The sequence below is a fragment of the Pelophylax lessonae genome (genome assembly GCF_965119305.1).
Source record: "Pelophylax lessonae genome assembly, chromosome: 2".
Classification (NCBI taxonomy): Eukaryota; Metazoa; Chordata; class Amphibia; order Anura; family Ranidae; genus Pelophylax; species Pelophylax lessonae.
In genome coordinates, this window is record NC_138769.1 from 589,046,965 (window position 1) to 589,074,350 (window position 27,386).

General features: G+C 49.0%; 1 protein-coding gene across 1 annotated transcript in view; it reads right to left on the bottom strand.

Moving 5' to 3' along the window:
- Positions 1-955: 955 nt before the first annotated feature.
- Positions 956-27,386, bottom strand: part of LOC309545249 (E3 ubiquitin-protein ligase TRIM39-like) — a gene marked incomplete at its 5' end in the record, with an annotated part of 49,620 nt that continues 23,189 nt past the window's right edge. The window contains 2 exons of the mRNA XM_082244386.1: positions 956-1,591; positions 1,670-1,770. Of these exons, the coding sequence (XP_082100512.1) occupies positions 1,065-1,591; positions 1,670-1,770 (628 nt within the window). The 3' untranslated portion in view covers positions 956-1,064. The remainder of the gene's footprint in view (positions 1,592-1,669; positions 1,771-27,386) is intronic.

A 27,386-nucleotide genomic window follows, 5' to 3' on the forward strand; every position in this document is an offset into this window, starting at 1 on the left:
ACATTGCCAGGACCAGAGATCCCAGCAAGGAACTAGGTCCTTACTCCTGACTAGACAGAAAAAAAACAGAGTGCCTATAGCTGAGTGTGGGTATAAAGCCCATTGGACTGTCCAAGGCGTAGTCAAGCTTCTTCCTGCCTAGTGTCCTACTCCTGTATGGGGCAGTATAACCCAATGGTTAAGGAGAATCAGGAGCTGTGTCCGTCAATGAACGAAGAAGAAAGAATATTTCTAAATCTCATATTGGATATTTCTATGGTTACCTAAAACAAAAAAATCAGTTCAAGGGACATTACTTATCTTTAGTGAGATGCGTCTCTTGCACTGCGGTGTCCTCCTTTTCACCAAAATCTTTAGCCTCTGATGCTCCCATCCATGTAATCTTCCATTGTGACGGGGTTAATAGAACTAAGGGGCTGTAGCAGGCACTTATCAAGAGTGCCACACTATGCCCGCCCTTTTCACCCAGCTCCTCCAATGATAGATAATATAGCTCCATGAATGGAGAGGGCTGACCTAGCTGACCTATTAATCATCCACTTGTCCTCCAGTCAAATCTTGTTTTACTGCAGTACAGTTTCTATGAAAGGTTAAACTGGGCATAAAGGGCAGGCATAGTAGTGTAATCTAGATGGGTGCCTGTCAAAGCCCCTTAGTTCGAATAACGCTCACTGCAACAGAAGCTTATGGCTGCAGTAGAAGGGGGTTTATTGGAAGAGGAAGATTTCGGCAAAAGAAGGACACAGCAGCACAAGGGACACATCTCGCTGGCGATAAGCATAATCCCTTGTGCTAATGTTCTATTTTTTGTTTTAGGCAAACTTAGGCTTTAAAAATGTACAATATAGTAATACTTCACTCGTTGTACAAATTACAAAAAAACTCTGAATTTAAAAATACCTAAAAAATAAGTTAAAAACATAGAATTCATTAACTAGCATAGTATTTTAAAAGTTATTTTTTGCAAAAAGACCATTGCCACATAAGTGAAATAGTATGAAAAGACATGCATCTTTGGTATGTTGGCACATACAGCAAGGAGTTAAAAAAAAAAATGTAGAAATCTATTCGTCGTCAAGTCTCAATTCTGTTCCCACAGCGCCCACGCAAAAAAATGGGAATATTTTATCATGAACCTGGAGAGATTTGAATGTGAAAAGGTGTTCAAAGTTGAGAGCATTGTAAAAAGAAACACAGCCTTCATCACAATTTAGGTAGACCCCAATCCTTTCAGGGTGTTCCCGAGGATTTAGGAGGGTATCAGGATTGGTGAAGGCATAGTATCGATCCATATACATGCCAAGGAGACCTATTGCCCATATTCCACCATTGGGCTCAATTCTAAATGGTCCTTTGCGGCGTACAGACGATTTAGCAACCCCAATAGTCCAATATATGCCACCTCCCACTTCCACTTCCCAGTAATACCTCCCCGATCTGAATCCAGCATTAGCCAAAACACAAGGCTTTGAGTCAAACCTTTCAGCGCATGGAAATCGACTTATTGGATCTTCTACATATTTGACACATTTTCGATTGCAGGTAACCAACAGATTTTGATTGATTGTTTTAAGGTCAAAGGATAATGGAACTAAAAGGAACAGGAAAATAAAGTTAATTTTCAATACCTTTATAAAAGGAGGGTTTGTACTACATGCAGTAGCCTCACCAGTTTTTGCTTTGTGAAAGTCCGGCTGAGACTTGCTTCTCTGAGGCTGGCTGCATGTTCTGGGGTCTCTGGATTGAAGATGTGCAAATTCCAAATTGGATCTAAAAAGCAAGTAATCCAGAGTTATGCACTTCTGCAGCAATATAGAACTTATCGCTAACGTCTTCGTGTAACATACACACACACACAAAATTGTTAAACTTCTGGAGTTCTGAAGCAAAATAAAACAAATTAAACCAGAACTCCTTTGCATTTTTGGTCTGATTGTTGCAACTGAGGAGGTCCTGATTCTCACTTTTTTTAGGTCCCTGTACTGCATTTAGGACAACATGGTTTATTTTCTAGCTATGGCTTTCTGTGAACATCTTAAACTCTCCTGTAGTTTTCAGCACTACAGGGATGATGCAGTGCCGTAGCCACCATAACAAATGTGCTTTACTTTGGGCCCAAACAGCACAGTGTCCATGACTCCAGCATCTCGAATCACACAGATTTCTGGGACATATAGCCCATGTGCTAATGTGAGGGTGCTGAGAAAAGGTGTTCCCTGCACCCACTTTAAAACAACAAAAAGTAGAAGACCAAGAATGGACAAGTGGCAAGACTTCAACAATCCAGAAAAAAAAAAATGGATTTTTGCATTTACCGCAAAATTCATTTCTTGGAGTCCATTGAGGGAACAGGAAAGCAGACACTGTTGGGTTACACTGCCACCTACAAAAGGTGCCTTTTTCATCCACTAAGAGACACAGAAACTCAGATTGATGGACATCCAGAATCAGTCAAACAAAATGCTAACAGGCCCACAAAAAAAAGCAACAACAGAACTAGGGACTGTCTGTAGCTCAAAAAAAAAAAAAAAAAGCCGCCTGAAAGACTTATGCATGAAGCTGGCACCAGAAAAGGCCTGATCATCAATACCTTAAATGATCGCTTTGCAGAGGTGATAACAAGAAACACAGCCTTGTGAGTTAGAGTGGAAGGGGAATATCCAATCAATTCAAATGGCGGTTTTTAAAGTGCCAGAAAAAAAAAAAAAAAAAACGAATTTAGATCAATTAAGTCATGAGGGAGCACACAGTTGGAACCACATGGGGGACACCCTGCACAAAAGTCTTGATCAAACAATGGGAAGCCAGTGATATTTGAAACAAGAATAGTCGAGAACTGATCCTTAATAGTGCCAAGGGTCAAATGCTAATTCAGCCTGGCCAGGATTCATCCCACAAAAAGATTCCTGGGTGACAATTTCTGGTCTAGCACCAATTTGAGTATGCCATACAGTGTGGTGACAGACCTTGTGGGATGTAGACTTCCTAACTTTAAGCTTTGTGGAGCCGCCGATTTAAAATGCCTCTGTCCCTCAGAGCCTGGGCTTTATCAGCCCAGTGATTAAAGCCAGCTACTGAAGCAGGGTGGTAAATAGTCTTTGAGCCAGCAGATCTGAACTATTTGCAAGAGCACACGGAGCGTCTTGCCAGGAATCATAATAGGTCAGAATACTACATCCATCTGGGTTTACAAAGATCACCAGAATGACCTACATCTCGATAATGTGAAGCAAGGCGTAGAACAGGGTGTACGGATTCCATGGAGCTACCAGAGCATCCACTGGTTCTGCTATAGCATATCTGTACCTGAAGACAGTTTGCTATTGAACCAAGAGGTCTAAATCCAGTATCTTCCACCAGTGACACAGATCCTGGACCACCTTCTGGTGTAGGGACCATCATCCTGAATCCAGGCACTGCCAGCTGAAAAAAATCTGCCTACCAACTGTCTACCAACTGTCTACAATGAAACAATGTACAGGGCTAGAATTAAGTTTTGTACAGGACAGGATTCACTCTACCTCTCTTGCCACGAGACTTCGGTTTCCACCTTGATGATTGATGTATGGCACTGCTGTGGGGTTGTTCAACTGAATCCGGATCGGATGACCCATCAGCTAGGAGGTCCACTATTGCATGGACATTCAAATTACCTTAAGTTCCAGAATGTTGATCGGTTTGGACTGGGAGCGAAACCATTTTGTAGTCCCTGAAAAACCACCTCTTATAACCAAGCATCTGACCGCACAAATACTAAGCCACCCCCTACTTTGGAAACTCTGTGCACACCCTCATGCTGACTTTTCTAAGGTTTTGTCTAACCCATGAAGAAATACAGGTGCAATGCTCAGAGCAGTGGAGCTGTTGAATAAATCAATGAGTAATGGAAACCATAAAAATGGGTGCTCCACCTCAGATGTCCTCCCGTCCACCAGAAGACTGATAGCCAAAGGAAAGAGAGCCAGCAACTCTGAAGATCCTTACGAATGCTTTATTGGTTACATATCAGTAAGTAAAAAAAAAAGTGTCTAGTGCATTTTGGCGATAAGCCTTGATCACAGAACATAAAGCATTCATAAAGATCTTCGGAGTTGCCGGCTCTCTTTCCTTTGGTGTTTTGTTTCCTCCCCCCATGCTGATTTATCGAAGGTTCATCAGCGCAAACAAAAGTGATCGGTGCATAAACAATCAATACATAAAAATATCAATATAAAATATAAGTATAATGTGCAAAATCAGTAGTGCAAAACAGGTTTCAAAGCAGGGCCAGCAAGTGAGAACAGAAAGGGCCTCTAGCTGCTTGTCTGGGGTCCTAAACTTAAGGAGCATCCTCAACGGGAGGATAGGTGCTTTAAAAACAAACAAAGGGGGTCATAAAGGGGGCAGCCCACTTTTTAACAAAATTCTCCTCAAACAGTGAAAATTTGGGAAGTACAAAGAACGTCTTAGGATTTTTATGGTCTCCATAAAGGGAGACCGCAAACAGCGAATGCATGAGCAATCTTGGCGTGCTTAGGAGCCCTAAAAGGGCCTAAACAGAGGACAGCACTGCTAGAGGGCTGTTCCTTGAGTTTTATGCTGGTGCATATCCCATCAAAGAGAGTTCGGTCTCTAAGTTTTGAAATAATGGCAGGAAACTGAAACTTCTCAGGTGAAGGTTTAACTGTGAATGCTTTGAGAGACTCAGCATTAAACAGTCTCAATGGCTCAAAGCACAAAGGCCCCAAATTCAGGAGGCAGATTAGAAATAAATTATGCAGGGGAAGGGCAGGAGTGCACCTATGGCCACCAAGGTCTTGGTCAGCAACCCAGAGCACAATTTGGCTCACAAAATCTTGCAAGACTATAGTGAAAACCTCCCTGACTATAGTGGAGGAAGTGATCATGTGAAGACTCAGAAGATTGTATAGATTAGAGCAAAGGGCAAAATTTCAGGCAGCCACTGTCAGGCTCCTCAGGAGTGTGAGCTGGAAGCACTCAGTACAGCGGGGCTGTTCCATGTTTCTAGAATCAGATATGCTCAGGGTACAAGGCTAGACCTCAGATGCAGATGCTCAAGAACTCGGCTGCTTAGGTAGCAGGTGTAGGGTCAGGCGGCTGAAGGTGACAAAGTCAGCATAGGCAGGCAGTAGAAACAAACTGAAGAAAATTCCCCATGTCTTCCTCTGTGCTGAATGATGAACAAAGGTTGCATAGCAAGAATACAGCATTCCACCTAACAGATGATGTCAGCACTAAATCCCTCAGCATTACTCTTTCTGCAACAGGATCGATAGAAACCAGGAGTTTTAAAAAATCCAAGAAGTGCTAATAATGAGACGGCTCTTTTAGTGCTTGGGCTGCATGGCCAACTCACATAGTAAGCCAGGGGCAAGGAAGCCAGCTGCAAGCCAGCAGGGAGCTCCTGGACACAATCACTGGAGTGAAGGGGAGTACAATTCCGCTTTAAATAAATAAGCAGGGACCAGGTAGAAAGTGCAATGATGCATTGAGCCAACAGTAATGCTGCACACCTGGCACAGTTTTGGAAGAGCTGCATCTTGGAAAGAAAATAATGGAGGCAAGCATAATTAACTCATACCTCTAAATACCCTTCCCACATATTTTCTCAAACAATTCTTTAAAAGGATAGCTCACCTTTACAAAAAAACTGCCTATGCAGATAAGGGATGTTTGTAGATCAACCACTTGCCGACCGCCCCACGCAGATTTACTATGGCAGGGCGGCTCGGCTGCGCAAAATCATGTAGATGTACGTGATTTTGTGCACGCGGTCTTGGCCGTGATTAGACACAGTGGGAAGCAGCCCGCGGGAGGAGTGGCGGCGATCACCGCCGGCCTCCCGCGATCCGCCTGCTTACGTAAACGAAGCAGACGGGTCTTTCATCTCGAATGATGTTTTTTGGAATGAGCGGCCGGTCACGTGAGTGCCGAGATGTGCTCGGAAATCAGGTATATAGCAACAATTTATTAGTAAAGCACAGGCACTGGGACACTTGTCGTCATTAGCAAACAGGGACGTTTGTGTAAACATAAAGTGGCTTAAGTAGTAGCTTATGTAGCTGCGGGGGTGGGGGGGGGGGGCTGCGTGATGTGCAAGTGGGCTGTGTAATGAAAAGGGGTCCAGAGGTGCAGGGGGCTGTGTAATGAAAAGGGGTCCAGAGGTGCAGGGGGCTGTGTAATGAAAAGGGGTCCAGAGGTGCAGGGGGCTGTGTATTTATTGTAAAGGGGGCCAGAGGTGCAGGGGGCTGTGTAATGTAAAGGGGGCCAGAGGTGCAGGGGGCTGTGTAATGTAAAGGAGGCCAGAGGTGCAGGGGGCTGTGTAATGTTATCTTAATTTAATAGCAGGTGAATGCGGCTCACCGTGCATTCACATACATTGAATCCAGCCCTTAAGTGGAATAAGGTTGCGGACCCCTGTTAGAGTTGGTCTGTGAGGACACAATCCTGAAAAACATGATAAAATTTGTTGTCGATTGTTCCAATCCAGTAGCTGTGGTCTGACTTACAGAAATAGTAGCAAGAGCTAGTTGCAGCGCTAGGCTTCCTAGGTTAAACAGGGTTCATACACATTTTCACAAATAAAATTTCATGACTTTTCCATGACTTCACGTAAATATTCATGACCTAATGTTTCATGAAATGTCTATGTATACATGTTAAATAAGAAGAAAATCTATGTCACACCCAAACGGTTACCGCCCCCTTCCGCATCATCATCACGTTCATGCGGCCGGCCCGCCCTCCAGTGAGGCTTCCGCTGCCTGTGATTGGTTTGTTATCTCCCGGCTGTTATTGTTGCTGCTGGCCAGTCACAGTGTCTCCAGGCAAACCGTGGCCGACCCTCCCCGCTGCCAGTGATTGGTTCACGATCATCTCCTCGGCTGCTGCTGGCCAGTGACAGCGCACGGGCATACCGCGGACCCGGAAGGCAAAGTAAATAGTATGTGGCACTAGCAATAAAATATTACGGAATAAAATAATAAAATAAACGAATTAAGCATCCGCTCCCCGCTCCTCCCCAGTATATATTTCCATGACTTTTCCAAAACCTTAGTGGAATCCTAAGTTTCCATGACCTTTCCAGTCCTGGAAAGTGTCATCTCCAAATTCCAAAACTTTTCCAGGTTTTCAAGGTCCGTACGAACCCTGTTAAATAAAGCTTCCAAGAACATCCCAAATTTTGTTTTTAAAGAAAAAATTTAATAGATGAAACATCTTCAGAAGGTACAGTGGGATGTTTGTAAACCATAAGATCAACCACAGGAATAGCCCATTTGTTTGCAAACTCTTTTTCCATAGAACTCATGATTTTTTAAGGAGAAAATCTGTTTCAGTAGTGACTCAATTGTCATGGATCACCCTATCTGTTCATGAACAGGGAATGTTTTGTATGGCTATTGTGCCCAAGTGGGTCTGGGGAGACAGAGGGGAGTCAATTTGCACAATGCCAAGGCTTTTGCAGATAGAGGCAATTAGCTTTTCAACATGAACAAGCATGTTATGTGAAGCTCCCTCTTCAATATAGGGACCGTTTGAGGAAGAGAAATCTGCAGTTTTCTCCAACACTGTCCGATCATTCTCTTCATTCCCTTCTGATCCAGTGTCCCCTAGGACCAAGAGGGGAGAGAGAGGAGCTGCAGATGCGCACATCGCTGTATCAGATAAAGCAGCCAGTTCTGAGACCCATGCTACTAATGTGATAGACATGTGAAAAAAAGCTACCTATTAGTAAAGTTGGCAAAGGAAATATCATAAATAGGGTTGAGCGAACCCGGATTGTATTGTTCGTACCGGACTTTTGGGTATTCGGTACCCGGACATTTCACTGTATGTTCGGGTACTGTCCGTTGTTCGGTAAGGTTATTTGATGTTTTGGCGTGGTTTTAATGGCACGCTTTCAACAGGTGCAAGGCAGCCAATCAGCAAGCGTTTAACTTGTGTGCCCTAGAAGCCATCACAGCCATGTCTACTAATGGCATGGCTGTGATTGGCCAGTGCAGCATGTGACCCAGACTCTATATAAGCTGGAGTCACATAGCGCCGCGCGTCACTCTGCTATAACTATACTAGGGACAGGTTCCTGACTGCTGCTGAGGGATAGATAGGAGTTTACTGTAGGGCGAGGCTGGAAAGATTGCTTGTAGGGAAAGCATAGGAACAATCTGCTTTATCATACAGCGATCTACATTGTTTTGATTGTGTGGGGTGCAGTGCACAATCTTTTTTCCCGGAGGGAGAGATAGGAGTTTACTGTAGGGCCAGGCTGGAGAGATTGCTTGTAGGGAAAGCATAGGATAGGAACAATCTGCTTTAATCAGACAGCGATCTACATTGATTGTATTGTGTGGGGGTGCAGTGAACGATCTTTATGCCCTGACCTGAGCCAAGTGAGGAGGAAAAAGGAGAAACAAAAAAATGTTATCAGTCTGTTAGGCGTGCGGTGCTGCACATTTCATGCAAGCTCAGTGCACGTGTGTGTGCTTAATCTGCATTTAAAAAAGAAAAAAAAAAAAAAAAATTTTACTTCATATTTAACTTTGACATACAGTCTTTAGACAGACATTGCTTTTCTAACCTGCTCTTCAAAAAGCACCAATGTGAGGGGAAAATAACGGAATTTTTGTAAAATCTTACCTGTAAAATTCCTTTCTCTGAGTCCTCCGACAGTCGCCGCCTCTTCATATTCGTCACATATGGGGTATTAGACTTTGCTCCGAAGGAGTAGCTAGGCAACAGAATATGTTAACAATAAAGCTTTAACATATCCCACCCTCAAGGGGTGGTCCCCTCAGTCAATACCCTCCTACTTCCTGCAACCATATCTCAGTTTTAGTGGAATAGCAGTAGAGTATACATTCAAACCCCAAAAGAGGGGCGGGGGCGGCGACTGTCGGAGGACTCAGAGAAAGGAATTTTACAGGTAAGATTTTACAAAAATTCCGTTTTCTCTTACGTCCTCCGACAGTCGCCGCCTCTTCATATTCGTCACATATGGGGACGTCCCAAAGCAGTGCAAACATGAGGGGTGGGAAACGCATCCGCGCCGAAAGGCAACGCAGTCTCCACATCAAAGAAAGGAACCTTACCAAAGGAAGGAAACCAGCTGGGCAACAGCAAAAATAAGTGCTCAACATGAGCAACAACCCAGGAAAAGACAAAAAACCCAGGGGATACAAAAAACTATCCCAACAGCCAGGAGTCCCCACAAGGGACCCTAGGGAACAGCCGCACTAAGAACCTTGCGGCCAAAGGAAGCATCCGCCGATGCCTGAACATCTACTTTGTAGAATTTTGTGAAAGTGTGCACGGTCGACCAAGTCGCCGCCTTACACACCTGGGCTACAGAAGCCCCATGACGGCAGGCCCAAGACGTACTCAGAGATCTAGTAGAGTGCGCCTTCACAGGCACAGGGGGAACCTTCCCCTGCAAGGCATAGGCCTGTTAAATGGTCTGCCTGATCCATTTGGCGATGGTAGAGGCCGAAGCCGCCATGCCCTTCCGAGGACCCTCTGGAAGAACAAACAAGGAGTCTGTCTCACGAAAAGACTCAGTCGATTTAAGGTAAACCCTTATCGCCCGAACAACATCCAGAGAGTGTAATCTCATCTCCTTTGGATGTTTAGGCTTCGTGCACAACGAAGGCAAAACAATATCCTCGTTAAGATGGAATTCCGAAACTCGTTTCGGCAGAAAAGAAGGATTAGGTCGCAAGACCACCTTATCCAAATGAACAACCAGGTACGGAGACTTGCAGGACAAAGCCGCCAGTTCCGACACTCTGCGAGCCGAAGTGATCGCCACCAAAAAGGCGACCTTTTTGGACAACATAGACAACGAGATCTCCCTGATCTGTTCAAAAGGAGCACGTTGTAACACAGATAGAACGAGATTCAAGTCCCAAGGGGGCAAAGGATCCCTCCTAGGAGGAACCAGATGCCGCACACCCTGAATAAAGGTGCCAACCAAGGAGTTGGAAGCCACGGGACGTTGAAACAGAACGGCCAGCGCAGACACCTGACCCTTTATCGTAGCCAGCGCCAAACGCTGATCGACACCCGTCTGAAGGAAAGACAGCACACGGGAAACCGAGTACGTGCGGGGTGAAAACCCCCTGGACTCACACCAGGCAAAATATGCCTTCCAAGTACGGTAATAAACCTTCCCCGAGGAAGACTTCCTCGCGGTGATCAAAGTATGAACGACCTCTGGAGAGAGACCCTTCTCCTTCAGGACCTCGGTCTCAACAGCCAGGCCGTCAAAGCCAGCGACTGTAAAGCAGGATGGTAAATCGGTCCTTGAGACAGTAGATCGTCTCGAAGAGGCAGACGCCAAGGGGCGTCGACCGCCAGATTCACGAGGTCTGCGTACCAGGACCGGCGAGGCCAGTCCGGTGCCACAAGAATCACCGTGCTACTTTCCGAGTGTAACCTGCGAAGGAACCTGGACAGCAACTGAATCGGTGGAAACGCGTACATCAGCCTGTACTGATGCCACGGGGCCACTAACGCGTCCGACGCGTCTGCCCGAGGGTCGCGCGTCCTTGCCACGAACCTCTTCACCTTGTAGTTGAGGCGAGACGCGAACAGGTCCACATCTGGAAGACCCCACTTCGCGCACAACATCTGGAAGACAGCCGGGTGGAGAGACCATTCCCCCTGATCCAGGGTCTGGCGACTCAGATAGTCCGCCTGCCAGTTCTCCACTCCCGGAATGTGAACCGCCGTTATCGCCGGGACATGAGTCTCGGCCCAAGATAGAATGTCGGCCACTTCTCGAGCCGCTCGGGCACTCCTGGTGCCCCCTTGGTGGTTGATGTAGGCCACCGCCGTGGCATTGTCCGTCTGCACCCGAACCGGGCAGCCCTGCAGCCGGTCCGTCCAGCGATGAAGACAGAGCCTTATCGCACGCAATTCCAGAATGTTGATCGGGAGGGAAGACTCCCCCTCCGACCAGGTCCCCTGGGCGGACAGAACGCCCAGAACACCACCCCAGCCCGACAGGCTGGCATCCATGGTGATTACCGTCCACGAGATCGGACTAAACGACTTGCCCCCGGACACCAACGGGGACTGGAGCCACCACAGAAGGTTTTCCCTGGTGCGATGACTCAACGAGATCTGAAGATCCAGAGATTGAGGTCGCCCGTCCCACCTGGACAGGATCTCCGCTTGGAGACCCCGCGTGTGAAACTGCGCGAAAGGAATCGCCTCGAAGGCCGAGACCATCAATCCCAGACACCTCATACACGTCCGCAGAGACGAGTGTGGAACGTCCCTGAGGGACCTGACTTCCTCCTGAAGAGTCCTGAGTTTGTCTTCCGGCAGGAAGACCTTCGCCTGCACCGAGTCCAGTATCATTCCCAGATAGGGGAGACGAACCGACGGACTCAGTGTCGACTTTGGAACATTTATCGTCCAACCAAACTCCTGCAGAGTTTGCATTGTGACAGACAGGTCCTCCTCCAGACCCTGTCTGGTCGCAGACCGAACCAGAATGTCGTCCAGATACCCCAGGACAGAAATGCCCTGGGCCCTCAATAATGCCAGAACCGGTGCAAGCACCTTGGTGAAGACCCGCGGAGCCGAGGCGAGACCAAAGGGCAACGCCACGAACTGGTAGTGATCCTCCGCAATGGCAAATCGAAGGTATCTCTGATGACCCTCGAATATGGGGATGTGAAGGTACGCATCCTTCAAATCGATGGAGGCCATGAATTCCCCCGGAACGAGGGCAGCCACCACCGAGCGCAGGGATTCCATGCGGAACTTGCGAACCCGCACAGAGCGGTTCAGAGCCTTCAAGTCCAGAATCGGACGAACCTTGCCCTCCTTCCTGGGCACGGTGAACAGATTGGAATAAAACCCCCGAAATCTGTCCCGATGAGGCACCGGAACTACCACTCCCTGAGCCCTCAGGTCCCGCACCGCCAGGTGCAGATCCCGCAGGCGCTCTGGAGACAGTTGAAGATTTGAGGGAAAAAATCTGCTCTCCGGCCGAGAGAGAAACTCGATCTTGTAACCAGATTGAACGATTTCCAGAACCCATCTGTCCCGCACACGGGCCAACCAGGGCTGAAGAAAACCGAGCAAGCGTCCCCCCACCCCAAAACTGGGTGAGGGCGCCCCTTCAGGCCGAACTGTTATGGGCTGCAGGTCCGGATTGGCCGGACTTCTGTTTCCCAGACCAGGGCTTCTTCTGAGAGCCTTGGCCTTTGAACCGTTTGCCCTTGTAGTGCGGCCGAAAGGCACGAAAGGACCCCTGAGGGGGCCGAAAATTAGCATGCTTCTTCCCAGAAGCCCCCTTAGCCTTGGGGAAATGGGGCAAGAGAGTGCTCTTACCCCCGGTGATCCCCTTAATCAACACATCCAGGGACTCCCCAAAAAGGCGAGACCCATCATAAGGCAGATTGGCTAAGGTCTTACGTGAAGATTGGTCCACCGACCAACATTTCAACCAAACCAGACGGCGAGACAACACCGCCACGCTGTGCACACGTGCAGCCAACGGAATCAGGTCCAGGTCAGCATCACACAGATACATGACACCCTGGTGGATCTGATCCACCATATCCAGGGTCGCTGCCGAGGCCGAATCGGCCACTAGGACGCGCCTAAGCATCTGCGTCCAACTTGCGATCGCCTGGGCCGCCATGAGAGAAGCAAACAGAGCCTTAAGCATAGAACCCGTAACAGAATAAGTATGACGGGCAAGAGACTCCAGTCTCCTATCCGTGGCATCACGGAAAACAGGGGAACCCTCTGCAGGAATCGCAGTGGCTTTGTTCAAAACCGCAATTGCATGATCCACTGGCGGAGGCACACACCACCGTTCATCAGTGGCAGGCGAGAAAGGATAACGCAGCTTGAATTTACTTGGTACCGCAAAAGGCTTGCGCAGATCGCGCCATTGATCCTTAACAGCGCGCTGAAAATCAGCATTGCAGGGAAAAACCTGCGGCGTCCTGCGTTTCCTCTGCGTCCCATAAGCCGCCAAGGCAGCGGGGGGACACACTTCGTCCTGCAAACGTAGCGTCTGCTTAATGGAAGCAATCAACTCATCCATGATTGCAAGCTCTTCAGGCGAGCCAGGGGGAGAATTATCAACCCCCTCAACTTCAGCCTCTACCTCAGACCCCACTAGATCAAGAGAGGAGCGGGACCCCGATAAGGAGGTCCCTGCCAGAACAGCCCCATCACCTTCACCCTCAGAATCAGAGGACAGAGCAACTCTGGGCCGTTTAGTAGATTGAGCAGCCACCAGCATTTGCACCTGGGCAGCAAGGCCAGCCACAATAGCGGCTAAATCCCCCCCTGGGGGGGAAACAGCGGTCCCCTGGCTTTCCACCAATACTGTAGGAAACTTGCCCTCCTGAGAATCCATTGCCCCTGTAATGCCAGACAACCAAGGGTTAACTGCCCCCTTTTAGCAAGCGCGGCAAGCGCAGCCCACCGCACCACACTCCGGCACAATGAGACCCCCACAGGGAACATACAAACTGAATACAGGCAATGGATAGCAAGAACAGAAGGATAAAACCTGAGGAGACCCCGCTGCTGCTGCTGCCTCGATCGGTGTTCCTGGAAAGAGGAAGTGATGCTGCCAGGGCGCTCTAAGTAAGCCTATGGAGGCTACAAGAAAATGGCCGCCGTGCATGTAAACCATGCGGCCGGAGCGGGCGCCGGTAAAATGGCGTCGTTTGGCGCCGAAAACGCCGCTCCACAGTGCATAAAAACACACACATTACATCCCAATATAAGGATACATGTTAGATCGCCGCAGCGATCGCTGTATATGCCCAAACATGCCAAGAAAAAACATGCCCCACAGCACACAGCTTCTCACACTGCCCAGCCTGACACACACAGTGTCATACAGCTCCCCCCCCCCCTTGCAGCCCACAGCATGCAGCCGAGAGATAGGGAGACAAGCAGTGTGATTAAAGGCAGGTTACACAGTCCCAGACTGAGACCCTCCCAGACAGACAGGTCCCCACATAAATACACTTACCTCACATGGCGTGGGGAACCCGCACAGGCGAACAAGCCGCTGCACATGAGGCAGGGAGAGTCGCAATTCAAGACGCACACAATGGAGGTTAAGAAACCGCACAGCGTCCGGTGAGGTAGCCACCTCACCAATCATCCCTGCACCGAACAGGGATGGGTCGTTCACTGTGCCAGGAGCGTTACCTGGCTGAACGCTCGATGGCAGACTGGGAAGCCACTGACCCACGACCTGCGACCAGGGGGATCAGCCCGAGACCCAGTCCGCATGATCCTCTTCGTCCGAAGAACTAACTAATGCTGACAAAAATAACAGCTAAGTAAAGATAGAGAGAAAACTCAAACAAAATATAAAAAAGAAGAAAGAGTCTGGGACAGAAAGTCCCAGCACAGAGAGAGCCAGCCACTCCTGACAAGCTAGACATTAAAACTGAGATATGGTTGCAGGAAGTAGGAGGGTATTGACTGAGGGGACCACCCCTTGAGGGTGGGATATGTTAAAGCTTTATTGTTAACATATTCTGTTGCCTAGCTACTCCTTCGGAGCAAAGTCTAATACCCCATATGTGACGAATATGAAGAGGCGGCGACTGTCGGAGGACGTAAGAGAAAATTATTTTACAGTATTTACGTTAAATAATTTTTCAGTTTTTAATTCAAATGGGTTTTTTTTTTATTCAATAGCGGAATAGAACAACAGTATCCAACCTGTTAGCCGTGCGGTACTGCACATTTCATGCAACCTCAGTGCATAAGTGTCTGCATAATCCGCATTTAAAAAAGAAAAAACATTTTTTCCTTCATATTTAACTTTAAAGACTGAACGTCAGGCAGACATTGCTTTTCTAACCTGCTCTTCAAAAAGCACCAATGTGAGGGGAAAATTATTCTTTTACAGTATTTAGGGTAAAAAAAATATTTTTCAGTTTTTCATTCAAATGGGTTTTTTTTTTATTCAATAGCGGAATAGAACAACAGTATCCAACCTGTTAGCCGTGCGGTACTGCACATTTCATGCAACCTCAGTGCATAAGTGTCTGCATAATCCGCATTTAAAAAAGAAAAAACATTTTTTCCTTCATATTTAACTTTAAAGACTGAACGTCAGGCAGACATTGCTTTTCTAACCTGCTCTTCAAAAAGCACCAATGTGAGGGGAAAATTATTCTTTTACAGTATTTAGGGTAAAAAAAATATTTTTCAGTTTTTCATTCAAATGGGTTTTTTTTTTTTTATTCAATAGCGGAATAGAACAACAGAATCCAACCTATTAGGCGTGCGGTGTGTAGCGGGCATTTCCTGCAACCTCAGTGCATACGTGTCTGCTTAAACTGCATTTTAAAAAGAAAAAACATTTTTCCTTCATATTTTACTGTGACTTACAGCGTTTAGACAGACACTGCATTTCAAATCTGCTATTCAACAAGCACCAATTAAGGGGACAATTATTTTTCAGTTTTTCATTCATACATTACAGTGCGATACACCCATTGCATACTGTTGTATTGCGCCTTGCAATAAAAACCCATTTTGGGAAGATCCAAAATTCGATAAATATGAGGAGAAGGTCAAATAAAGGACGTGGCCTGGGTCGTGGTGTTGCTGGTGGAGCTCCTGTTGCAAGGAGAGGACGTGGTTGATCTGTGCCAGCTACATGCACAGGTGAAACACCTTCCTCAGCTGCGAGTAGGCGACAGAACCTGCAGCAGTATTTGGCAGGGCCAAATGTGCCTCTACAAATGTGGAGGCCAGAACAAGTACAGGCGATAGTAGATTGGGTTGCTGGCGGTGCCTCCAGTTCCTTCACATTGTCTCCCACCCAGTCTTCTGCTGAAAGGTCAGAGTTGGCACCTGCAGCCAATGTCCATCAATCTGTCACCGCACACCCTTGCAAATCAGCAAAGCAGTCTGAGCCCCAATTCATGCAGCAATCTCTTCTTCTTTTTGATGACTCTTAGCATGGTTTCACAGGGCCATCCACCTCGCCCTGCACCAGAAGTGGAAGAGATTGAGTGCACCGATGCCCAACCACTTATGTTTCCAGATGAGTACATGGGAGGACCATCGCAGCACGTCTCGAATGATGACGAAACACAGGTGCCAACTGCGGCGGAATTACGAATTGTGGAGACCGACAAGGGTTGCAGGGGTGAAGACTGGGTGGAAGACGATGTGGAGGACGATGAGATCCTCGACCCCACATGGAATGAACGTCATGCAGGTGACCTGAGTGGTTTGGAGGAAGAGACGGTGGTCGCACAGAGCCACCAGCACAGCAGAAGAGGGAGCAGGGTGCAGAAGCGGAGCGGCCGTGCCCTAGACACTACGTCTGCTACTGCCCAAAGCAGCAAGGGACCGAGCACACCAAAGCCAACTCACAGGAGTTCCCTAGCATGGCAGTTCTTCAGACATTGTGATGATGACAGGACACGAGTGGTTTGCACGCTGTGCAATCAGAGCCTGAAGCGAGGCATAAACCTTCTCAACCTGAGCACAACCAGTACGAGCTGCAGTGGAGTGCACACCTCAAAAACCAAGAAAAGGTCTCTGGCTCCTCCCGCTTCCTCCTCTGCTGCTGCAGTCTCGGCCTCTTCATCCACCTCTGTAGTGACAGTGGCACCTGCCACCCCGCAAACAGAGGATCCACCAGCAACACCACCACCTGGGTCACCAACAACCATCTCCACAATGTCCCGTGGAAGCGTTCAGCTATCTCCCAAACACTGGAGCGGAAGAGGAAGTACCCCCCTCCCACCCGCGATCCCTGGTCCTGGCATTTGAAATGCTGTCATTCCGGCTGGTGGAGACGCAGAATTTTAAGAGCCTTATGGCGGTGGCTGTCCCACAGTACGTCGTGCCCAGCCGCCACTACTTTTCCAGGCAAGTCATCCCTTCCCTGCACAACCAAGTGGGTGACAAAATCAGGTGTGCACTGCGCAACGCCATCTGTGGCAAGGTACACCTAACTACGGATACGTGGACCAGTAAGCACGGTCAGGGATGTTAAATCTCCCTAACAGCACACTGGGTAAATGCAGTGGCGGCTGGGCCTGAGGCGGATAGCAGTTTGGCGCATGTCCTTCCACCACCGAGGATTGCAGGGCGCTTCAGTTTGCCTCCTGTTCTTAACTCCTCCTACTCCGATTCCTCATCCTCTACTGCCTCCTCTTCCGGTCAGCGTAACACCTTCACCACCAACTTCAGCACAGCCAGGGGTAAACGACAGCAGGCAGTTTTAAAACTTGCCTGTTTGGGTGAAAAACCACACACCGGGCAGGAGTTGTGGAGGGGCATTGAACTGCAGACCGATGAGTGCTTGCTGCCAGTGAGCCTCAAGCCCTGCCTGGTGGTGTGCGATAACGAGCGAAATCTCATAGCAGCTCTGGGCCTAGCCGGTTTGACACACATCCCTTGCTTGGCGCATGTTGCAAATTTGGTGGTGCAGAGGTTCCTTAGAAATTACCCCGATATGTCAGAGCTGCTGCACAAAGTGCGGGCCGTCTGTGCGCACTTTCGGCGATCTCACCCTGCTGCTGCTCGCCTGTCAGCGCTGCAGCGTAACTTCGGCCTTCCCGCTCACCGCCTCATATGCGACATGCCCACAAGGTGGAACACCCCCTTGCACATACTGGCCAGACTGTACGAGCAGCAGCAGGCCATAGTGGAGTTTCAGCTGCAGCACGCACGCATGAGTCGCTCTGTGGAACAGCACCACTTCACCACCAATAACTGGGCCACCATGCGAGAACTGTGTGCCTTGTTGCGCTGTTTCGAGTACTCCACCAACATGGCCAGTGCCGATGATGCCGTTCTCAGCTTAACTATCCCACTTCTATGCCTTCTTGAAAAAACACTTCGGGCGATGATGGAAGAGGATGTGGCACAGGATGAGGAGGAGGAGGAGGATGAAGATGAAGAGGTAACATTTCCAAGACTTTCAGGGCAGTTATTCACAAGTGGCTTCGAGTGTGGGTTCCTGCACACACAAACACCAGGGACACAATTGTCCAGCAGGGGCACAGTTCTGGAGGCTGATGAGGATGAGATGGAACCATGTTCACAGCAGGGTGGCATCGAGGCCAGCTCATGGCCATCACTGGTGCATGGCTGGGGGGATACGGAGGACACAGAGGATACACCTCCCACAGAGGACAGCTTTTCGTTGCCTCTGGGCAGCCTGGCACACATGAGCGATTACATGCTGCAGTGTCTCCGCAACGACCGCCGAGTTTCCCCACATAGTAACTTGTGCTGATTACTGGGTGGCCACCCTGCTGGATCCCCGTTACAAGGACAACGTACCGTCCTTAATTTCCTCACTGGAGCGCGATCGGAAGATGCGCGATTACCAGCGCATGCTGGTAGACGCGCTGCTGGTGGCATTCCCACCTGACAGCGGGGGCACAGTGGAAGCACAAGGCCAAGGCAGGGGAGGAGGAGGAAGAGGTCGTCAACGCTGCCAGGGCACCGCCAGCATCTCAGTAGGCAGGGTTAGCATGGCCGAAATGTGGAAAAGTTTGTCAGCACGCCACAACAAGCAGATGTACCAGCAGCTGATATGGAACGTCTTAGCAGGAGGCAGCATTTCACTAACATGGTGGAGCATTATGTGTGCACATGCCTAGATGTACTGAATGACGGGTCTGCCCCCTTCAAATTCTGGGTCTCCAAGTTGGGAACATGGCCTGAGCTTGCCCTTTACGCCTTGGAGGTGCTGGCCTGTGCTGCAGCCAGTGTATTATCTGAACGGGTATTTAGCACAGCTGGGGGCGTTATCACAGACAAGCGCAGCCGCCTGTCCAGAGCCAATGTGGACAAGCTCACCATTAAAATGAACCAGGCATGGATCCCACAGGACTTGTCCGTACCTTGTTCAGAATAGACATGTATACCGCCCTTACCCAGCCATTGCTGGATTTGATCTTTCTTACTCTTTTGGGGTGTACCCGAATTTAAATTTTTTTTTTAATTAAAAACCAAAACCAGCATTGGCTACCTCGTCCTCCTCCTCCACTGCCGCCGCTTCCACCTACACATCCTCTGCCACCTCAACCTCCTACTCCATATGGGCCTCGTCCTCCTACATCATTCAAGATGATTATTTTATATTTTTCTGTTTTTTATGTTATTTTAAGTTCTTTCCCTATCCACATTTGTTTGCAGAGCACTTGCCATTTGCAGCCCTCTAGCCCTTTCCATGTTTGTTTTAGAGGCATTTTAGTGCTCAAAAGTTCGGGTCTCCATTGACTTCAATGGGGTTCGGGATCGTGACAAAGTTCGGGTTAAGTCCGGGTCACGAACCCAGACTTTTTTTTCAAGTTTGGTCGAACCCGCCGAACCCGAACATCCAGGTGTTAGCTCAACTCCAATTATGAATATACTCAAAGGGAGGCTTTGTATTGCAGCCAGGACCAAATTAAGATCTCAAGGCAAGGCAGGTGCATGAATGGGAAAAGCAATGAGAGTCTCTCTGATCAGAGGTCTTTACCAGAGAATAAGCACTCATTTTTTACGATATTAATAAAAAAAGAGCGACAATTTTTAAAAAATAACAATATTTTTCTACTTTGACAGTTAAAAAATATCCAATATATTCAATTTTTGTCATATATTTTAGGCCAAAACTTATTTAGCTACATGTCTTTGACAAAAAAATCCTCAATGAGCGTATTTTTAACCCTTTTAAGACCGGAAGATTTTACCCCATTCCTGACCAGGCCATATTTTGCGATTCGGCACTGCGTTACTTTAAACGGACAATTGCGCGGTCGTGCGATGCTGTACCCAAATTAAATTTATGTCCTTTTTTTTCCCCACAGATAGAGCTTTCTTTTGGTGGTATTTGATCACCTGTGCTATTTTTACTTTTTGCGCTATAAACAAAAAAGAGCGACAATTTAAAAAAAAAATAACAATATAAATTTTTTTTATATGAAATTCCCCCCCCCCCAAAAAAATGTAAAAATCAAAATTTAACATTTAAAGGCCAATTTGTTTTCTGCTAAATATTTTTGGTAAAAAAAAAAAAAAAAAAAAAAAAAAATCGCAATAAGCGTAAAAAGCTTATCGCAGCTACTAACTACGGGAAAGATTTATGTCATTTATGTAATTTTTTTAGTTTTTTTTTTTTTTAACGAGTAATGGTTTGCGATCTGCGATTTTTTTTGCGGCGACTGCGACATTGCGGCGGACAGATCGGACCCTTGACTGACATTTTGGACACTTTTGGGGGGACCAGAGACATTACTACAGTAATCAGTGCTATAAATATGCACTGTTACTGTAATAATGACACTGGCAGGGAAGGGGTTAACTTTATTGGTGATCAAGGGGTTAAATACATGCCTGTTGCTTACTGACGTTTGTGGGGGGAGGGGACTGTGTGACACACAGATCGCAGGTTCAGCTATGCTGAATCCTGTAATTTGTCCCTGCCTGTCGCATAGGAGATCCACCCGCTTTGTTTATACAAGCGGGCGGATTTCCTCACTCGATCCCCGACAATCGGGGAAGATCGGCGGTGATCACCGCCTCTCCTCCCCTGGCCCGACTCCCGCTGTGTCTGAATACACCGCCCACAAGGGGAGGAGTCCAGTGACGTAGGTCTATGTCACTGGACGGAATCGAGCCACTTTGCAGCAGTACGCTCCATGTGATCGGTCGGCAAGTGGTTAAACACAGCAGGTTGTGATGGCCTGGAAATACCCATGGAGTGTCTCCCAGGAGCCGGAGAATGACCAAGTAACAAGTCCTTTAAGTCTTTTGCTGTCACAACATCACTTCTTGTTACTGAAGCCTTAAAAGGTGCCAGATTTTAAAAAATTTACAGCATTTAAAACAGCTAAACTTGGAGTTTTGAATGCTTTTTAGTGCAGATGAGGGGTTTGGGGTCTTTTAGACCCCAGATCCCGCCATAAAGAGTACCTGTCACTGCCTATTACCATCACAAGGGATGTTTACATTCCATTTGACAGCAATAAAAGTGATCAAAAATAATATATATATTTTTTTTAAAAAGGAACAGTGTAAAAGGAATAGTGTAAAAATATAAAAAAGAAATTAAAAAAAAAAAAAGAAGAATTAAGGCGCCTTGTCCCTCTGTGCTCGCGTGCAGAAGCCAACGCATACGTAAGTTGTATGTACGTAAGTCGCATATGTAAACGGTGTTCAAACCACACGTGAGGTATCGCTGAGAGAGCAATAATTCTAGCAGAAGACCTCTGTAACTCCAAACAGGTAACTGTAACAAATTTTAAAGCGTCGCCTATGGAGATTTCTAAGTACTGTCGTTTGTTGCCATTCCACAATTGTGTGCAATTTCAAAGCATGACATGTAAGGTATATTTACTTGGCGTACCATCTTTCACATTAAACAAAAAAATTGGGCTAACTTTACTGTTTTTTTTTTTTTTTAATTCATGAAAGTTGATTTATTCCCAAAAAATTGCATTTGAAAGACTGCTGCGCAAATACCGTGTGGCATAAAATATTGCGAAGATCGCCATTTTAATTTTCTAGGGTTTCTGCTAAAAATAACGGAATTTTTGTAAAATCATACCTGTAAAATTCCTTTCTCCGAGTCCTCCGACAGTCGCCGCCGCCTCTAAGTCATCACTATTGGGGTATTGACTTCCGCTCCGCAGGAGTAGCTAGGCATAAGACTTAGTCAAAAAGAACAAAGGCATTTGCATATACACACCCATGGGGGCTGTCCCACTAGGTATTCAATACCCCCCTGCAGTGACCACTCCCAACTCAGTTTGGTAGCATAGCAGTAGGTAATAAGACAACAACCCCAAAAGAGGGGCGGGGGCGGCGACTGTCGGAGGACTCAGAGAAAGGAATTTTACAGGTAAGATTTTACAAAAATTCAGTTCTCTTGCGTCCTCCGACAGTCGCCGCCGCCTCCAAGTCATCACTATTGGGATGTCCCAAAGCAGTGTAGATATGAGGGGTGGGAGACGCAACCGTAGAAAAGGCAACGCAGTACCCACATCAGAAAAAGGAACCTTACACGCACAGTAAGAGAACCTTCTGAGCAACAGAAAACAATGTTCAACAGGAGCAACAGCCCAGGAAAGCAAATACCAACAGCCAGGGACCCATAAAAAAAACAAGGGTCCTACATGGCACTGCCGCACTGAGAACTTTGCGGCCAAAGGAGGCATCAGCTGATGCCAGAACATCTACCTTGTAGAATTTTGAAAAAGTGTGCACCGACGACCAAGTCGCAGCCTTGCACACCTGGGCCACCGAGGCATGATGCCAATAGGCCCAGGACACACTCACAGATCTGGTAGAGTGCGCCTTAACAGGGAAGGGCGGAACCCGTTCCTTCAAGGCATAAGCCTGCTCAATGGTCTGTCTGATCCATTTGGCAATAGTCGCTGCAGACGCAGCCATGCCCTTCTGAGGTCCCTCAGGAAGGACAAAGAGGGAATCCGTCTTCCGAAAGACGACAGGTAAACCCTGATCGCCCTGACAACATCCAAGGAATGCAGAGCAACCTCCTTAGGATGCTTAGGCTTCGTACAAAGCGAAGGCAGGACAATGTCCTCATTAAGGTGGAACTCAGAGATCACCTTAGGAAGAAAGTAGGGGTGTGGACGCAAGACCGCCTTATCCTCGTGAATCACCAAGTACGGGGAACGGCAAGACAACGCCGCCAGTTCCGACACTCTGCGAGCCGAAGTGATCGCCACCAAAAAGGCAACCTTCTTAGACAGCAGAGGCAACGATATCTTCCATATGTTTTCAAAGGGAGCACGCTGTAACACGGACAGAACCAAGTTCAAGTCCCATGGAGGTAAGGGCTCCTTACTGGGAGGAGCCAAATGTCGCACACCTTGAATGAAGGTGCGAACCAGGGAATGAGACGCCACAGGGCGTTGGAAAAGAATAGCCAGTGTGCGGACACCTGGCCCTTGATTGTGGCCAGCGCCAGGCGCTGGTCCACCCCAGACTGGTGGAAGGCCAACACTCTCGACACCGAGTACGAGCGAGGGGAGAACCCCCTGGACTCACACTCACACAAGCCTTCCAGGTACGGTAATAGATCTTACCAGAAGAGGTTTTCCTAGCCTTGACAAGGGTAGGGATGACCTCGGGGGAGAGACCCCTATCCCTTAGGACCTGGATCTCAACAGCCAGGCCATTAAAGCCAGCGACTGTAAAGCAGGATGGAAGATCGGACCCTATGACAGGAGATCTTCCCACATTGGCAGCCGCCACGGAGGCGCCACTGCCAGGGGAACAACGTCGGCGTACCAGGACCGGCGTGGCCAGTCCGGCGCCACCAGAATCACCAGGTGCAGTTCCGAGGCTAACCTGCGGAGGAACCTGGACAGCAACTGAATCGGAGGAAAGGCATACATCAGACGATACTGATGCCAAGGGGCCACCAACGCATCCGAGGCGTCTGCCAGAGGATCGCGTGTTTTTGCCACGAACCTTTCCACCTTGTGGTTCAGTCGAGACGCGAACAGATCCACGTCCGGGGATCCCCACTTCGCACACAGCATTTGGAAGAGCTCTGGGTGTAGGGACCATTCCCCCTGGTCCAGGGTCTGGCGGCACAGATAGTCGGCCTGCCAATTCTCCACACCCGGAATTTGAACTGCTGAAATCGCCGGGACATGAGTCTCGGCCCAAGACAAAATGTCGGTCACCTCCCGGGCCGCCTGGGCACTCCTGGTGCCCCCTTGGTGGTTGATGTAAGCCAGTGGTTCTCAATTCCGGTCCTCGGGACCCACCAACAGGCCAGGTTTGCAAGATAACTGAATTACATCACAGGTGAGCTCATTTGCTGCTCAGTGATTGCAGTATTCTAGTCTGCATCCCCCAAGGTAATACTTAAAATCTGGCCTGTTAGTGGGTCCCGAGGACCGGAATTGAGAACCACTGATGTAAGCCACCGCGATAGCATTGTCCATCTGTACCCGAACAGGTCGGCCCCGAAGTCGGTCCGACCATTGGAAGAGACAGAGTTTTATCGCTCTCAATTCCAGCACATTGATCGGGAGGGAGGACTCCTCCTCCGACCAAGTGCCCTGGGCAGACAGGTTGCCCAGGACTCCAACCCAGCCCGACAGGCTGGCATCCGTGGTAATCACCATCCACAACAACGGACGGAAGGACTTGCCCTCCGACACCGCCGGTGACTGGAGCCACCACAGAAGAGCCAATCTGGTCTGACGACTCAATGAGACACTCAGATCCAGGGACTGAGGAAGTCTGTCCCACCTGGCCAGGATCTCCGCCTGGAGAGCCAACGTGTGAAACTGAGCAAAGGGTATCGCCTCGAAGGCCGAAACCATCAACCCCAGGCCACGCATACAGGTCCTGAGTGACGAGGACGGATTGTCCCTGAGGGACCTGATCTCGTCCTGTAAGGTCCGGAGCTTGTCCTCCGGCAAGAACACCTTCGCCTGAGCAGAGTCCAGAATCATTCCCAGATAGGGAAGGCGAACCGATGGAGACAACGTCGATTTCTGAACGTTGATTGTCCATCCGAACTCCTGTAGCGTCTGCACCGTGGTGGACAGATCACGCAGTAAATCCTGGCTGACACTCGATCTCAGAAGAAGATCGTCTAGGTACCCCAAGACCGCAATGCCCTGTGCCCTCAACAGGCCCAGAACCGGCGCCAGCACCTTGGTAAAAACCCTTGGAGCCGAAGCTAGACCGAAAGGTAACACCACAAACTGATAGTGGTCCTCTGCAATAGCAAACCGAAGATACCTCTGGTGACCCTCGAAAATGGGGATGTGCAGATCCTTCAGATCTATCGAGGGCAGGAATTCCCCTGGACTCAGGGAGGCCACCACCGAGCGCAGAGATTCCATATGGAACTTCCGAACGCGCATGAAGCGGTTCAGTGCTTTCAGGTCCAGAATAGGACGTACTTTGCCCTCCTTCCTGGGCACAGTAAACAGATTTGAATAAAATCCTCGAAACCTGTCCCGATGAGGTACCGGGACAATCACCCCCTGAGCAAGAAGGCCCTGCACCGCCCAGGAGGCAAATGAAGATTTGAGGCAAAAAATCTGTTCCCTGGCCGGGATAGGAATTCGATCTTGTACCCTGATCGAACGATTTCCTGAACCCACCTGTCTGAAATCCGGAGGAGCCAAGATTGGAGGAAACCGCGCAAACGTCCCCCCACCCCGGAATTGGGTGAGGGCTCCCCTTCAGGCAGAGGCGGATTGACCCGCTGAGCCGGCATTGCCTGACTTTTGCTTGCCCGCCCAGGGCTTCTTCTGGCTACCCTGGCCCTTGAAGGGCTTGCCCTTGGATTGGTTTCGAAAGGCACGAAAGGACCCCTGAGTGGATCGAGACGCAGAACCCCGCTTGCCATGAAAGGACTTGTTCTTCGGGTTCTGGGGCAGCAAAGTGCTCTTGCCCCCTGTGACGCCTTTAACCAGGGTATCCAACGCCTCGCCAAAAAGGCGAGAACCAGCATAGGGAAAATCAGCAACTGTTTTCCGCGAGGACTGGTCAGCCGACCAGCTCTTCAGCCAGATCAGTCGACGGTTAAGCACCGAGACACTAGATAGGCGTGCTACCAAAGGGGCCTCATTTAAGGCCGCATCAAAGAAATACATGATTCCTTGGTGAATTTGATCCACCATATCCAGCCGGGCAGGTGGAACAGCATCAGACACGAGGTTGCTCCTAAGCACCTTAGTCCAATCAGCCACCGCCTGAGCCACCAAAACGGATGCGAAAATGGGTTTGAGCAACGAGCCCGCCACCGTATAGGAATGGCGGGCTAGAGACTCCAACCGCCGGTCCGTGGGATCCCGAAAAACCGGAGTATCCTCTGAAGGAACCAAGGTAGCCTTGTTCAATACGGCCACAGTGTGATCCACCTGTGTAGGCACACACCATCGTGATTCCATAGCCGGCGCAAAGGGATAAAGCAATTTGAACCGACTAGGTACCAGGAATGGACGTTTTAAAGTGCGCCACAGTTCATTAACAGTGTAATGAAACTCAGCCGGGACAGGGAAAGACCTGCGCCGACTTGCGGGTCCTGTGTGTCCCAAATGAGGACACAATGCCCGGAGGACTGGGCTCATCCTCCAAATGTAGTGTTTCCTTTACAGAAACAATCAATTCATCCATGGTCACGCGCTCTTCAGACGCCCCCGGGGAGGAAGTATCAACCCCCTCCACCTCCGCCTCCCCCTCAGACCCCAGCGGGTCTAAGGATGAGCGAGACCCTGAAAAGGGCACGATCGCCGCAGCAGCCATATCACCATCTGAATCAGAGGAGAGAGACAATCTAGGCCTCTTCCTAGCAGCACGTTCAGCCATCAGCACCTCCATATTGGACACCAAAGTCGCCACTACAGCGGCCAAATCAGGTTTCAGAGGGGCCACAGGAGAACTGGGGCCCCCACCAGAGCTGGGAGGAATTTGCTGTCCTGAGAATCCATTGCCCAAGATGAAAAAACAGTGCAATAAATTTGGTACTGCCCCTTTAAAACCGCTGCGGAGTGCGCAGCCCACCGCTACAGGTACAGTGACAAAAGACCCCCTAACAGGAGAAGAAAACTGAGCCAGAAATGACAATACAGAAGGGTGAGAGAGATAGTCTGCAGAGCCCCACAGAGTGTTACCACCGATGTCGCTGCCTCAGAGAAAAAGGAAGTGAGGTCAGAAAAGGCTGAACTATAAGCTGCAATGACTCAGGGAAAATGGCTGCCCATAGGACTGAATGGAAGGCTCCGGCAAAATGGGCGCCGAACATGCGGTCGGAACGATCGCTCTGCCACCGCAAGATGGCGTCGGATGGCGCCAAAACAGTATGTGGTAATGCCCATAGTGAAGCCAAACATGCTTGCCCATACCTAAAATGGCGGACCGCACGGTTTTACCCCGCTGCGGCCGCCACACACACAGTCTGTACCCCCACAAACACTGAAGTGACACAGGGGAGGGGGCCCCCAAAAACACACAACACCGCAGCGCATGTACAAACGATCCCCGCAGGGATGGCATCAGGGAGCCACACAGGCACAGACATGGGGAACACACAGCAACACAGGACTGCCACCCCAGACAGAGGTCCCACACAGAAGTACTTACCTATACCAGACGGCATGGGGAGCCTCTCAGAACGGAAAGCCGCTGTGCTCATCTGACAGGGAATGCCGTTAGCCAGGGACATTACACTGCAGCATTGCAGATGTGTCCAGTGAGGGCTGCCACCTCACGGCTGCATCCCTGCTGCGAGCAGAGATGGGTCGTTCATAATGCCAGGACGAACCACGGCTGAACGCTCGATGGCGGGCTGGGGGTCCATCTGACCCTCTGCCCTGGAGAGCCAGGGCGGTCAGTCCGAATCCCAGCACCGCATGAATCCATCTTCTTCC